The sequence below is a fragment of the Salmo salar genome, chromosome 24 (assembly GCF_965601325.2).
Source record: "Salmo salar chromosome 24, fSalSal1, whole genome shotgun sequence".
NCBI classification, from domain to species: domain Eukaryota; kingdom Metazoa; phylum Chordata; class Actinopteri; order Salmoniformes; family Salmonidae; genus Salmo; species Salmo salar.
This window is the reverse complement of record NC_138314.1, coordinates 47,921,312-47,935,276: the sequence shown is the minus strand read 5'-3', so window position 1 is coordinate 47,935,276 and position 13,965 is coordinate 47,921,312. Positions and strand designations below refer to the sequence as shown.

The 13,965-nt window shown below is 43.4% G+C and overlaps 1 protein-coding gene across 1 annotated transcript in view; it reads left to right on the top strand.

Annotated features, from left to right (window-relative positions):
- The first annotated feature begins 4,287 nt into the window (after positions 1 to 4,287).
- The window catches only part of parp8 (poly (ADP-ribose) polymerase family, member 8), a 108,053-nt gene continuing 98,375 nt past the window's right edge, over positions 4,288 to 13,965 (top strand). The window contains exons 1-2 of the mRNA XM_082968739.1: positions 4,288 to 4,974; positions 6,512 to 6,566. Coding sequence (XP_082824865.1) covers positions 4,884 to 4,974; positions 6,512 to 6,566 — 146 coding nt within the window. The 5' untranslated portion in view covers positions 4,288 to 4,883. The remainder of the gene's footprint in view (positions 4,975 to 6,511; positions 6,567 to 13,965) is intronic.

Here is a 13,965-nt window from a genome sequence, read left to right as displayed (position 1 = left end):
GGCCAGTAGATGATTTTTGAACAGATACAAATTGACAACAGACTTTCTGCACGCTTATAGGGAAGGACATTCAACAAGCACAGCACTTACACATATGACTGAGAGAAATGGATGATAAAATGATTGTGGGAACTGTTGTGTTAGACTTCAGTGCGGCTTTTGACATTATCGATCATAGTCTGCTGCTGGTAAAACGTATGCGTTATGGCTTTACACCCCCTGCTATAATGACTTTACACCCCCTGCTATAATGACTTTACACCCCCTGCTATAATGGCATTACACCCCCTGCTATAATGACTTTACACCCCCTGCTATAATGGCTTTACACCCCCTGCTATAATGGCTTTACACCCCCTGCTATAATGGCTTTAAACCCCCTGCTATAATGACTTTACACCCCCTGCTATAATGGCTTTACACCCCCTGCTATAATGGCTTTACACCCCCTGCTATAATGACTTTACACCCCCTGCTATAATGGCTTTACACCCCCTGCTATAATGGCTTTAAACCCCCTGCTATAATGACTTTACACCCCCTGCTATAATGACTTTACACCCCCTGCTATAATGGCTTTACACCCCCTGCTATAATGGCTTTACACCCCCTGCTATAATGGCTTTACACCCCCTGCTATAATGGCTTTAAACCCCCTGCTATAATGACTTTAAACCCCCTGCTATAATGGCTTTACACCCCCTGCTATAATGACTTTACACCCCCTGCTATAATGGCTTTAAACCACCTGCTATAATGTGGATAAAGAGTTACCTGTCTAACAGAACACAGAGGATGTTCTTTAATGGAAGCCTCTCCAACATAATCCAGGTAGAATCAGGAATTCCCCAAATCCTTCACTAAACCCTAAACCTCAACTAAATCTTGTAATGAATAATGTGGAAATTGAGCAAGTTGAGATGACTAAACTGCTTGGAGTAACCCTGGATTGTAAACTATCATGGTCAAAACATATTGATACAACAGTAGCTAAGATGGGGAGTCTGTCTATAATAAAGCCCTGCTCTGCCTTCTTAACAACACTATCAACAAGGCAGGTCCTACAGGCCCTAGTTTCTACCTTCTTAACAACACTATCAACAAGGCAGGTCCTACAGGCCCTAGTTTCTACCTTCTTAACAACACTATCAACAAGGCAGGTCCTACAGCCCCTAGTTTCTACCTTCTTAACAACACTATCAACAAGGCAGGTCCTACAGGCCCTAGTTTCTACCTTCTTAACAACACTATCAACAAGGCAGGTCCTACAGGCCCTAGTTTCTACCTTCTTAACAACACTATCAACAAGGCAGGTCCTACAGGCCCTAGTTTCTACCTTCTTAACAACACTATCAACAAGGCAGGTCCTACAGGCCCTAGTTTTGTCACACCTGGACTACTGTTCAGTCATGTGGTCAGGTGCCACAAAGAGGAATTTAGGAAAATTACAATTGGCTCAGAACAGGGCAGAACGGCTGGCCTTTGGATGTACACAGAGAGCTTCTATACATATTCTATACACACACGTGTGCATGGATTTTGTATTTTATAGATATGTGGTAGTGGTGGAGTTGGGGCCTGAGGGCACACAGTGTATTGTGAATGTATTGTAATGTTTTCAAAATTATATAACTGCCTTAATTTTGCTGGACCCCTGGAAGAATAGCTGCTGCCTTGGCAGATCCATATTAAATACAAAATCTCTGGGCAGTAGATTATCTCTGGGAAGTAAATTATCTCTGGCCAGTAGATGTATCTATCCACTCTGTTTTCTCTGGGCAGTAGATTATCTCTGGGAAGTAAATTATCTCTGGCCAGTAGATGTATCTATCCACTCTGTTTTCTCTGGGCAGTAGATTATCTCTGGGAAGTAAATTATCTCTGGCCAGTAGATGTATCTATCCACTCTGTTTTCTCTGGGCAGTAGATTATCTCTGGGAAGTAAATTATCTCTGGCCAGTAGATGTATCTATCCACTCTGTTTTCTCTGGGCAGTAGATTATCTCTGGGAAGTAAATTATCTCTGGCCAGTAGATGTATCTATCCACTCTGTTTTCTCTGGGCAGTAGATTATCTCTGGGAAGTAAATTATCTCTGGCCAGTTGATTTATCTATCCTCTCTCACGACACACACATCTTTGATGATGTGCCACACTCGCTTACGTGGTGGAGAGAACTTTCTACCATCTGGTCTGTAGAGAGGAGCTGTGGTGTCCTGTCTCCTCTCTCCTCTTCCTCCCCTCCCCTCCCCTCCTCTCCTCTCTCTTCTTCCTCCCCTCCCCTCTCCTTTCCGTCCTCTCTCCCCTCCTCTCCTCTCCTCTCTCTTCCTCCTCCCCTCCCCTCTCCTTTCCGTCCTCTCTCCCCTCCTCTCCTCTCTCTTCTTCCTCCCCTCCCCTCTCCTTTCCGTCCTCTCTCCCCTCCTCTCCTCTCTCCTCTTCCTCCCCTCCCCTCCCCTCCTCTCCTCTCTCTTCTTCCTCCCCTCCCCTCTCCTTTCCGTCCTCTCTCCCCTCCTCTCCTCTCCTCTCTCTTCCTCCTCCCCTCCCCTCTCCTTTCCGTCCTCTCTCCCCTCCTCTCTCCTCTTCCTCCCCTCTCCTTTCCGTCCTCTCTCCCCTCCTCTCCTCTCCTCTCTCTTCCTCCTCCCCTCCCCTCTCCTTTCCGTCCTCTCTCCCCTCCTCTCTCCTCTTCCTCCCCTCTCCTTTCCGTCCTCTCTCCCCTCCTCTCTTCTCTCCTCTTCCTCCCCTCTCCTTTCCGTCCTCTCTCCCCTCCTCTCTTCTCTCCTCTTCCTCCCTTCTCCTTTCCGTCCTCTCTCCCCTCCTCTCCTCTCTCCTCTTCCTCCCCTCTCCTTTCCGTCCTCTCTCCCCTCCTCTCCTCTTCCTCCCCTCTCCTTTCCGTCCTCTCTCCTCTCCTCTCCCATGCTCTCCTCCTCCCCCCTCCCTACTGTACTGTAAAATGTTCACATATTTGATTATAGCAGGTGCTAAATAACAGGTGAAATGGTTTTGTGTTTGTGCAGCCATGCAGGCAGGAATTGGACACAGTACTGATTGTTGAGTGTTTTAGCCTGGCCCGACTGTTGTGTGGGTGGACATGACAAACCTCTCTGTCATCAATGCTGTCACCAGCTCACCCACCAGTTAACTGGCTTCTGCACTGCTGCTGTCAAATATCCCCCCCCCCCCCTCCTGGAAATGAGTGGAACATGTCATTGATGTTGACATTGATGGGCGGGCATATAACGCAAAAGTCTTGCAACCCAAATGTTGTGTGTTCGAATCTCATCATGGACAACTTTAGAATATTAGCTAATTAGCAACTACTTACTACTTGTTTGCTACTTTGCAACTACTTAGCATGTTAGCTAACCCTTCCACTAACCTTAACCCCTAGTTTAATGTTAGCATTAGCCACCTAGTTTAATGTTAGCATTAGCCATCCAGTTAATGTTAGCATTAGCCACCTAGTTTAATGTTAGCATTAGCCACCTAGTTTAATGTTAGCAATAGCCACCTAGTTTAATGTTAGCATTAGCCACCTAGTTAATGTTAGCATTAGCCACCTAGTTAATGTTAGCATTAGCCATCTAGTTAATGTTAGCATTAGCCACCTAGTTTAATGTTAGCATTAGCCACCTAGTTTAATGTTAGCAATAGCCACCTAGTTTAATGTTAGCATTAGCCACCTAGTTAATGTTAGCATTAGCCACCTAGTTAATGTTAGCATTAGCCATCTAGTTAATGTTAGCATTAGCCACCTAGTTTAATGTTAGCATTAGCCACCTAGTTTAATGTTAGCATTAGCCACCTAGTTTAATGTTAGCATTAGCCACCTAGTTTAATGTTAGCATTAGCCACCTAGTTTAACGTTAGCATTAGCCACCTAGTTAATGTTAGCATTAGCCATCTAGCTAACGTTAGACACAACAAATTGGAATTCGTAACATATTACACGTTTCAGAATATGTGACATACTGTATTGTACGAATTGCAATTCGTAACATATCAGACCAAAAGGATTGATGGACATCCACAAATGAACGCATCCCACACGGAACAATACCATGTTTTATTAATTGGAGTGTCCTGTATTTATATGAACTATGTTACTGAGGGTCAACCCGACTCCAGGTTGGAAACTTTAGGAAGCCTTTGGCAGCTTCATGGGTTGGTGGATAGGTGGGCTATACAGGATATATTTAGTCGTGCATCACATGCCTTCATAATATCAGTTTTTATTCTCTCATGGATGAAGTCACACTATGAATTTACACTTGATTCCAGTCCGTGATAATCTGAGAAATAGACGAGCGGATGATATGCTCTGACATCAGCATAGTTTACTGTACACCGAGGGAACTGTCGGCTGTTCAATCCACGGGCAGCATCTGATAAACTTTATTATTCAGACATCCTCTGTTTTGTTCATTTCTAGATAGAATAATTAAAATTTAAAAAAACCTGCAAGCGATGTTGGTTTCATTTTAACAAACTACAATAGTGGACTTTTCTATCCCGTAGCTTTCGAAATCGCCATTGCTAGAAAGGTTCAACCGTGATGAAGAGTGGAGACTGGGGCTTCCGGTGTAAAACAGGCTGTCTTTATGAAATCCGTCGAGGTGCGGGAACTACTACCGATTCCTTCTCCTGCTGCATATTAGGCCTATCATAATCTATTGTTATCCCGAGATGATATCCGGTACAAGTTGAAACGAATTCCGATCAAACACCTGGAATATAATAAGGAAAGCAGTCTCAACTCGGCCATCCATCCATCCATCTACACGCTACATTGCAAATTCAGTTTACTGGAAATATAAAGCAGTCATTTGATGGGATTTTATTTCGCAGTTATTAAAACAGAGAAGCCATTCCCGTGGGGTTTATTTCATGGGGATGTGTTCAAGACAAGAGAGAATACAAAAAGACGTCAACATCGTAATTCAAAGGAGCAAGGCAGAGAAAGACTGCCTTTTCTCTGGTGAGTGTGTGTGTGTGTGTGTGTGTGAGTGTGTGTAGCGGTGTGTTCCAACCGTTGGGTTATGTGGTCTAGTGTATGTTGATGAACATTCTCATTTTACATCACTGCCTTCAATAGCAATAACATCTTCTATACTTGACAGTTAATCAATATCATAACAACTTCATATAATCATAGGTCCTTAATAATTGTATTCGATAGCTGTGCGTGATGATTACATTGGGGAAACCCAGACACCATTATAGTCTATCATTACATTTTTTTTTTTTTTGTCTGACAAAACATTTATAGGTCTTGATACTGGATAGTTTGAAAACGATACTAATTATTTCACATGAAGAGAAATAGGAATAGATGAATAGTCTTGTCATGATGACAATAAGACTTTGGTTAAACATCTCTACAGAATGACAGACAGACATAATATTGGAAGACACCAGCCGAATAGTCCATTTGCCTATTGACGTTATATTTCTACCGGACATAACGTAACGGTTGTGTAAATGTGATATTGTCCGATAATTTATGCTCCTTTACATATTTGGTCAGTCCAGTGGAAACCCCTTTTGATGTTGCTATGGAAACTGCATTTGTTGAAGGGATTTTTTTTCTTCTTCCTTTCCTCTCCCTGTGGTTGTATCTTGCCATTGTGTAGTAGTGGTTTATAACCCTCTTCTTGGTTTCCGTTCTGACCGGTTCTATTTCCCCTCTTATTGGTTTCCGTTCTGACCGGTTTTATTTGCCCTCTTCTTGGTTTCCGTTCTGACCGGTTCTATTTGCCCTCTTATTGGTTTCCGTTCTGACCTGTTTTATTTCCCCTCTTATTGGTTTCCGTTCTGACCTGTTTTATTTCCCCTCTTATTGGTTTCCGTTCTGACCGGTTTTATTTCCCCTCTTATTGGTTTCCGTTCTGACCTGTTTTATTTCCCCTCTTCTTGGTTTCCGTTCTGACCTGTTCTATTTCCCCTCTTATTGGTTTCCGTTCTGACCTGTTTTATTTCCCCTCTTATTGGTTTCCGTTCTGACCTGTTTTATTTCCCCTCTTCTTGGTTTCCGTTCTGACCTGTTCTATTTCCCCTCTTATTGGTTTCCGTTCTGACCTGTTTTATTTCCCCTCTTCTTGGTTTCCGTTCTGACCGGTTCTATTTCCCCTCTTATTGGTTTCCGTTCTGACCGGTTCTATTTCCCCTCTTATTGGTTTCCGTTCTGACCGGTTCTATTTCCCCTCTTATTGGTTTCCGTTCTGACCGGTTCTATTTCCCCTCTTCTTGGTTTCCGTTCTGACCGGTTCTATTTCCCCTCTTCCTGGTTTCCGTTCTGACCGGTTCTATTTCCCCTCTTCTTGGTTTCCGTTCTGACCGGTTCTATTTCCCCTCTTATTGGTTTCCGTTCTGACCGGTTCTATTTCCCCTCTTATTGGTTTCCGTTCTGACCTGTTTTATTTCCCCTCTTCTTGGTTTCCGTTCTGACCGGTTCTATTTCCCCTCTTCCTGGTTTCCGTTCTGACCGGTTTTATTTCCCCTCTTCCTGGTTTCAGATTTCAGATATACTGACGCCACCTTCACCTTCACTTATTCCAAAGGCTCCAGAAGGTACAGTACAACGTTCTTAGATTGTTGACCTTCATTCATTCTGTACAATGTGGACAATGTGTACTACTGGGCCATTCATTCTGTACAATGTGGACAATGTGTCCTACTGGGCCATTCATTCTGTACAATGTGGACAATGTGTACTACTGGGCCATTCATTCTGTACAATGTGGACAATGTGTACTACTGGGCCATTCATTCTGTACAATGTGGACAATGTGTCCTACTGGGCCATTCATTCTGTACAATGTGGACAATGTGTCCTACTGGGCCATTCATTCTGTACAATGTGGACAATGTGTCCTACTGGGCCATCCATTCTGTACAATGTGGACAATGTGTCCTACTGGGCCATCCATTCTTTACAATGTGGACAATGTGTCCTACTGGGCCATTCATTCATTCTATCCTGCTCTGTACCATTGATACACTGTATCTTACTCTGTACCATTGATACACTGTATCCTACCTCTGTACCATTGATACACTGTATCCTACCTCTGTACCATTGATACACTGTATCCTACTCTGTACCATTGATACACTGTATCCTACCTCTGTACCATTGATACACTGCATCCTACCTCTGTACCATTGATACACTGTATCCTACTCTGTACCATTGATACACTGTATCCTACTCTGTACCATTGATACACTGTATCCTACCTCTGTACCATTGATACACTGTATCCTACCTCTGTACCATTGATACACTGTATCCTACCTCTGTACCATTGATACACTGTATCCTACCTCTGTACCATTGATACACTGTATCCTACTCTGTACCATTGATACACTGTATCTTACTCTGTACCATTGATACACTGTATCCTGCCTCTGTACCATTGATACACTGTATCCTACTCTGTACCATTGATACACTGTATCCTACTCTGTACCATTGATACACTGTATCTTACTCTGTACCACTGATACACTGTATCCTGCCTCTGTACCATTGATACACTGTATCCTACCTCTGTACCATTGATACACTGTATACTACCTCTGTACCATTGATACACTGTATCCTACTCTGTACCATTGATACACTGTATCCTACTCTGTACCATTGATACACTGTATCCTGCTCTGTACCATTGATACACTGTATCCTACCTCTGTACCATTGATACACTGTATCCTACTCTGTACCATTGATACACTGTATCTTACTCTGTACCATTGATACACTGTATCCTGCCTCTGTACCATTGATACACTGTATCCTACTCTGTACCATTGATACACTGTATCCTACCTCTGTACCATTGATACACTGTATACTACCTCTGTACCATTGATACACTGTATCCTACTCTGTACCATTGATACACTGTATCCTACTCTGTACCATTGATACACTGTATCCTGCTCTGTACCATTGATACACTGTATCCTACCTCTGTACCATTGATACACTGTATCCTACTCTGTACCATTGATACACTGTATCCTACCTCTGTACCATTGATACACTGTATCCTACCTCTGTACCATTGATACACTGTATCCTACCTCTGTACCATGGCTTGCCTACTGGTTGTCCCCAGGGCTGGTTGTTCAGTTGTTTGGGGAAATGGTTCACATGGGTTATTGGGTTATCTAATAGATGGTGTGTGTTACTGGGTTAACGCAGTTTGTCTGGACTCTGCAAGGTCGGAGTTCGCCCCCCCCCGCCCCCCCCCCAATTAGTTTTTTTTAAACGTGTCGGCAACTCACAAAGTATAGACTACTAATCGCTGTCAATGGTACTGACATTGTCCCATCATTTATCTGTGGTGCCAGAGCATGTATAGCTTTGCTTTAGCTAACGGAAACATGTTTATTGATAGGCCTATTTTATCCTTAATTAAGAGTCTTCTGACATACCCGGTTACGTCAATACAAGTAACATAATAAATACCCATCAAAATCCATCAGTTTAAGCTGGAGATGGTTTTATTTTATTTTTTTATTTTACACATGGGCTGCGTTTCAATCCTACAGCTGCTGTAGAAGGTGGCCGAGATACAGCGGTGTTTGTCAGACCGTGAGAAAACTTCGAAAATCGGTCGACTTGTGTCTGTAGCTTCCAAACGGTTTTTTACCTAGAGAAACTATTTCACGAACACGTGGTGTTCTCCCGTTTTTGCCCCTAAGTGTCACGGGACTTGTCTGAAGGTTACCCGTACAAATTAATGGACTAAAGGACGGTCTCGTCCCCAAATTTTTGTTTGTTGTTGCCATTTATGAATGTGTTATTCAATGCTTTTCTATGGGCTATAGTAGTAAAGACCAAATTCAATATTTTATAAAACAAAAAAGGTGTACATTTTTTTGGGGGGGATACCTAAAGGGGTCCTAAAATTCAATATCAAATAGCTAAATTATACATGGTATGACCATCTTAAAACAATTCCATATGACCATCTTAAAACAATTCCATATGACCATCTTAAAACAATTCCATACGCAATGCTGCCGGCTGGTGGCAGTAATTAAAGTTGGAAATTAAAACACTGCAGATTGTAAAATGAATATTGGATGCAACAGCATATTAATCAGCTACCAATTGATTAAAAAAAATATACAACCTGAACCTGCATGACATGAGCCGTCTTCGCCCTCTCTCCCAGCTTGGATAGAAAGTTGAGCATAAAACCAGTCTATTAATGCCAAATAATACAGTCAGTCCACACTAAAAACACTACCTTAATAGAGATTGTTTCATTATTCAGTGTAGCCTATTATCTATAGCTACATATACAGTGCATTCAGAAAGTATTCAGACCCCTTGACTTTTCCCACATTTTGTATCGTTACAATACCCCATAATGACATCACAATACCCCATAATGACATCACAATACCCCATAATGACATCACAATACCCCATAATGACATCACAATACCCCATAATGACATCACAATATCCCATAATCACAAAGCAAAAACAGGTTTTTAGAATTTTCTTGCAAATGTATAAAAAATGAAACCCGTAAATATTACATTTACATACATTTTCAGACCCTTTACTTAACTACTTTGTTGAAGAACCTTTAGCAGCGATTACAGCCTCGAGTCTTCTTGGGTATGACGCTACAAGCTTGGCACACCTGTATTTGGGGAGTTTCTCCCATTCTTCTCTGCAGATCCTCTCAAGCTCTGTCAGGTTGGATGGGGAGCGTCGCTGCAGAGCTATTTTCAGGTCTCTCCAGAGATGTTCGATCGGGTTCAAGTCCGGGCTCTGGCTGGGCCACTCAAGGACATTCAGAGACTTGTCCTGAAGCCACTCCTGCGTTGTCTTGGCTGTGTGTTTAGGGTCGTTGTCCTGTTGGAAGGTGAACCTTCACCCCAGGCCCTGATAGATTTAGGTCTGTCTGAGATTTGATAGACTGGTCCCAGGTCTGTGTGGTTTATGATAGACTGGTCCCAGGTCTGTGTGTTTTATGATAGACTGGTCCCAGGTCTGTGTGTTTTATGATAGACTGGTCCCAGGTCTGTGTGTTTTATGATAGACTGGTCCCAGGTCTGTGTGGTTTATGATAGACTGGTCCCAGGTCTGTGTGGTATATGATAGACTGGTCCCAGGTCTGTGTGTTTTATGATAGACTGGTCCCAGGTCTGTGTGTTTTATGATAGACTGGTCCCAGGTCTGTGTGTTTTATGATAGACTGGTCCCAGGTCTGTGTGTTTTATGATAGACTGGTCCCAGGTCTGTGTGTTTTATGATAGACTGGTCCCAGGTCTGTGTGTTTTATGATAGACTGGTCCCAGGTCTGTGTGGTTTATGATAGACTGGTCCCAGGTCTGTGTGGTTTATGATAGACTGGTCCCAGGTCTGTATGGTATATGATAGACTGGTCCCAGGTCTGTGTGTTTTATGATAGACTGGTCCCAGGTCTGTGTGTTTTATGATAGACTGGTCCCAGGTCTGTGTGGTTTATGATAGACTGGTCCCAGGTCTGTGTGGTATATGATAGACTGGTCCCAGGTCTGTGTGTTTTATGATAGACTGGTCCCAGGTCTGTGTGGTATATGATAGACTGGTCCCAGGTCTGTGTGGTTTATGATAGACTGGTCCCAGGTCTGTGTGTTTTATGATAGACTGGTCCCAGGTCTGTGTGGTTTATGATAGACTGGTCCCAGGTCTGTGTGGTTTATGATAGACTGGTCCCAGGTCTGTGTGTTTTATGATAGACTGGTCCCAGGTCTGTGTGTTTTATGATAGACTGGTCCCAGGTCTGTGTGTTTTATGATAGACTGGTCCCAGGTCTGTGTGGTTTATGATAGACTGGTCCCAGGTCTGTGTGGTTTATGATAGACTGGTCCCAGGTCTGTATGGTATATGATAGACTGGTCCCAGGTCTGTGTGTTTTATGATAGACTGGTCCCAGGTCTGTGTGTTTTATGATAGACTGGTCCCAGGTCTGTGTGGTTTATGATAGACTGGTCCCAGGTCTGTGTGGTATATGATAGACTGGTCCCAGGTCTGTGTGTTTTATGATAGACTGGTCCCAGGTCTGTGTGTTTTATGATAGACTGGTCCCAGGTCTGTGTGGTTTATGATAGACTGGTCCCAGGTCTGTGTGGTATATGATAGACAGGTCCCAGGTCTGTGTGTTTTATGATAGACTGGTTCCAGGTCTGTGTGGTTTATGATAGACTGGTCCCAGGTCTGTGTGGTATATGATAGACTGGTCCCAGGTCTGTGTGTTTTATGATAGACTGGTCCCAGGTCTGTGTGGTATATGATAGACAGGTCCCAGGTCTGTGTGGTATATGATAGACTGGTCCCAGGTCTGTGTGGTATATGATAGACTGGTTCCAGGTCTGTGTGGTTTATGCAGAGTAAGTGTTTGCCTGTACTTTAATTGTTCTGTCTCGTAATTAGAGCAAGGCTGCGTCCCAAATGAGACCCTATTCAACACATAGTGTAACACTTTTGACCAGGACCCCTGGGCTGTGTGTAGAAGAATAGGATGGCAAATGGGACGTAGCCTAATCCTCTCTTAGAGTCCAGATGCCATATTCACCAAGTCTTCCAAGCCATTACCATATTCTGTAGTCATTACCACATTCCTCAGTCATTACCGTATTCTGTAGTCATTACCGTATTCTGTAGTCATTACCATATTATGTAGTCATTACCATTTTCTGTAGTCATTACCATATTCTGTATATTCATTACCATATTCTGTAGTCATTACCATATTCTGTAGTCATTACCATATTCTGTAGTCATTACCGTATTCTATAGTCATTACCATATTCTGGACTTAACTTGGGTAGGGTTGACTTTGCCAGGCTTGCTGTGCTCTGGTTGGCAGTGTGTGGCTGGGTGCGATGACGGGTTGGGTGCAGTGTGTCTGTGTGTGTGTGTGTGTGTGTGTGTGTGTGTGTGTGTGTGTGTGTGTGTGTGTGTGTGTGTGTGTGTGTGTGTGTGTGTGCGTGTGTGTGTGTTTAGGGGTGTGTGTGTATACCTCATGCAACTTGGTGTGTGTGTGTGTGTGTGTGTGTGTGTGTGTGTGTGTGTGTGTGTGTGTGTGTGTGTGTGTGTGTGTGTGTGTGTGTGTGTGTGTGTGTGTGTGTTTATACAGCGGGTGGGTCTAATCCTGAATGCTGATAGGTTAAAACCTCATTCCAGCCGGTGTCTATTCCACAAGTTACCACCGGCTAAATCCATGACGTGAAAATGCCTATTTGCTCTGTTCCATCTGACTGCGCAATCCACTGTCTCATCAGCCCAGCCAGGCAATTTATAAACTTGATCTCCACTATAAAAAGCATCTAGACAGGCAGGCAGCTTTTCTCAGCCAGTCGAAATTATGAATCAGCTGGCAGCGTTTTTATGGATATATACAAAGAAATGTCAATTGAAAAAAGGTCAAACGAAACAAAGTGCAGTTAGTTTACAGTCTTTCCAGCTTCAGTTGTAAGCGATTGTGTTAGCTGTGTTGTTGGCTGTGTTGTTAGCTGTGTTGTTAGCTGTGTTGTTGGCTGTGTTGTTGGCTGTGTTGTTGGCTGTGTTGTTGGCTGTGTTGTTAGCTGTGTTGTTAGATGTGTTGTTAGCTGTGTTGTTGGCTGTGTTGTTAGCTGTGTTGTTAGCTGTGTTGTTAGCTGTGTTGTTGGCTGTGTTGTTAGCTGTGTTGTTAGCTGTGTTGTTAGCTGTGTTGTTGGCTGTGTTGTTAGCTGTGTTGTTGGCTGTGTTGTTAGCTGTGTTGTTAGCTGTGTTGTTGGCTGTGTTGTTGGCTGTGTTGTTAGCTGTGTTGTTAGCTGTGTTAGCTGTGTTGTTAGCTGTGTTGTTGGCTGTGTTGTTAGCTGTGTTGTTAGCTGTGTTGTTAGCTGTGTTGTTGGCTGTGTTGTTGGCTGTGTTGTTAGCTGTGTTGTTAGCTGTGTTGTTGGCTGTGTTGTTAGCTGTGTTGTTAGCTGTGTTAGCTGTGTTGTTAGCTGTGTTGTTGGCTGTGTTGTTAGCTGTGTTGTTGGCTGTGTTGTTAGCTGTGTTGTTAGCTGTGTTGTTAGCTGTGTTGTTAGCTGTGTTGTTGGCTGTGTTGTTAGCTGTGTTGTTAGCTGTGTTGTTAGCTGTGTTGTTGGCTGTGTTGTTAGCTGTGTTGTTAGCTGTGTTGTTGGCTGTGTTGTTGGCTGTGTTGTTGGCTGTGTTGTTAGCTGTGTTGTTGGCTGTGTTGTTAGCTGTGTTGTTGAGTAGCTCCTCTGAACAACAGTGGCCTGACGAATGAGCCCATTGTCTGCGCCAGGTGAAATCACTCCTCATTAGCTCATTGTTATGGATGTGTCCAAATAAATGTCTCTAGAAAACAGCTTGAACTAATGCAGCTACTGTTGTTATTCTGGCTGCACTGTTTGACTGTAAATTAGCCAGCCAGTATGGTAATGGGACATTTAGAACGAACCACTGGGTCGCGTCCATTGATACAGAACAACAAGACTGAACGACTGGGTCGCATCCATAGATACAGAACAACAAGACTGAACGACTGGGTCGCGTCCATAGATACAGAACAAAAAGACTGAACGACTGGGTCGCGCCCATAGATACAGAACACAAAGACTGAACGACTGGGTCCATAGATACAGAACACAAAGACTGAACGACTGGGTCGCGTCCATAGATACAGAACAAAAAGACTGAACGACTGGGTCTCGTCCATAGATACAGAACACAAAGACTGAACGACTGGGTCGCGTCCATAGATACAGAACAAAAAGAATGAACGACTGGGTCTCGTCCATAGATACAGAACACAATGACTGAACGACTGGGTCGCGTCCATAGATACAGAACAAAAAGAATGAACGACTGGGTCTCGTCTCTGGCAACTGAACTGATAGAACGATCAACCAGCCGGCTTGGGTAGCAACACTAGATTTTTGTGTCGGGACTATATCTAGT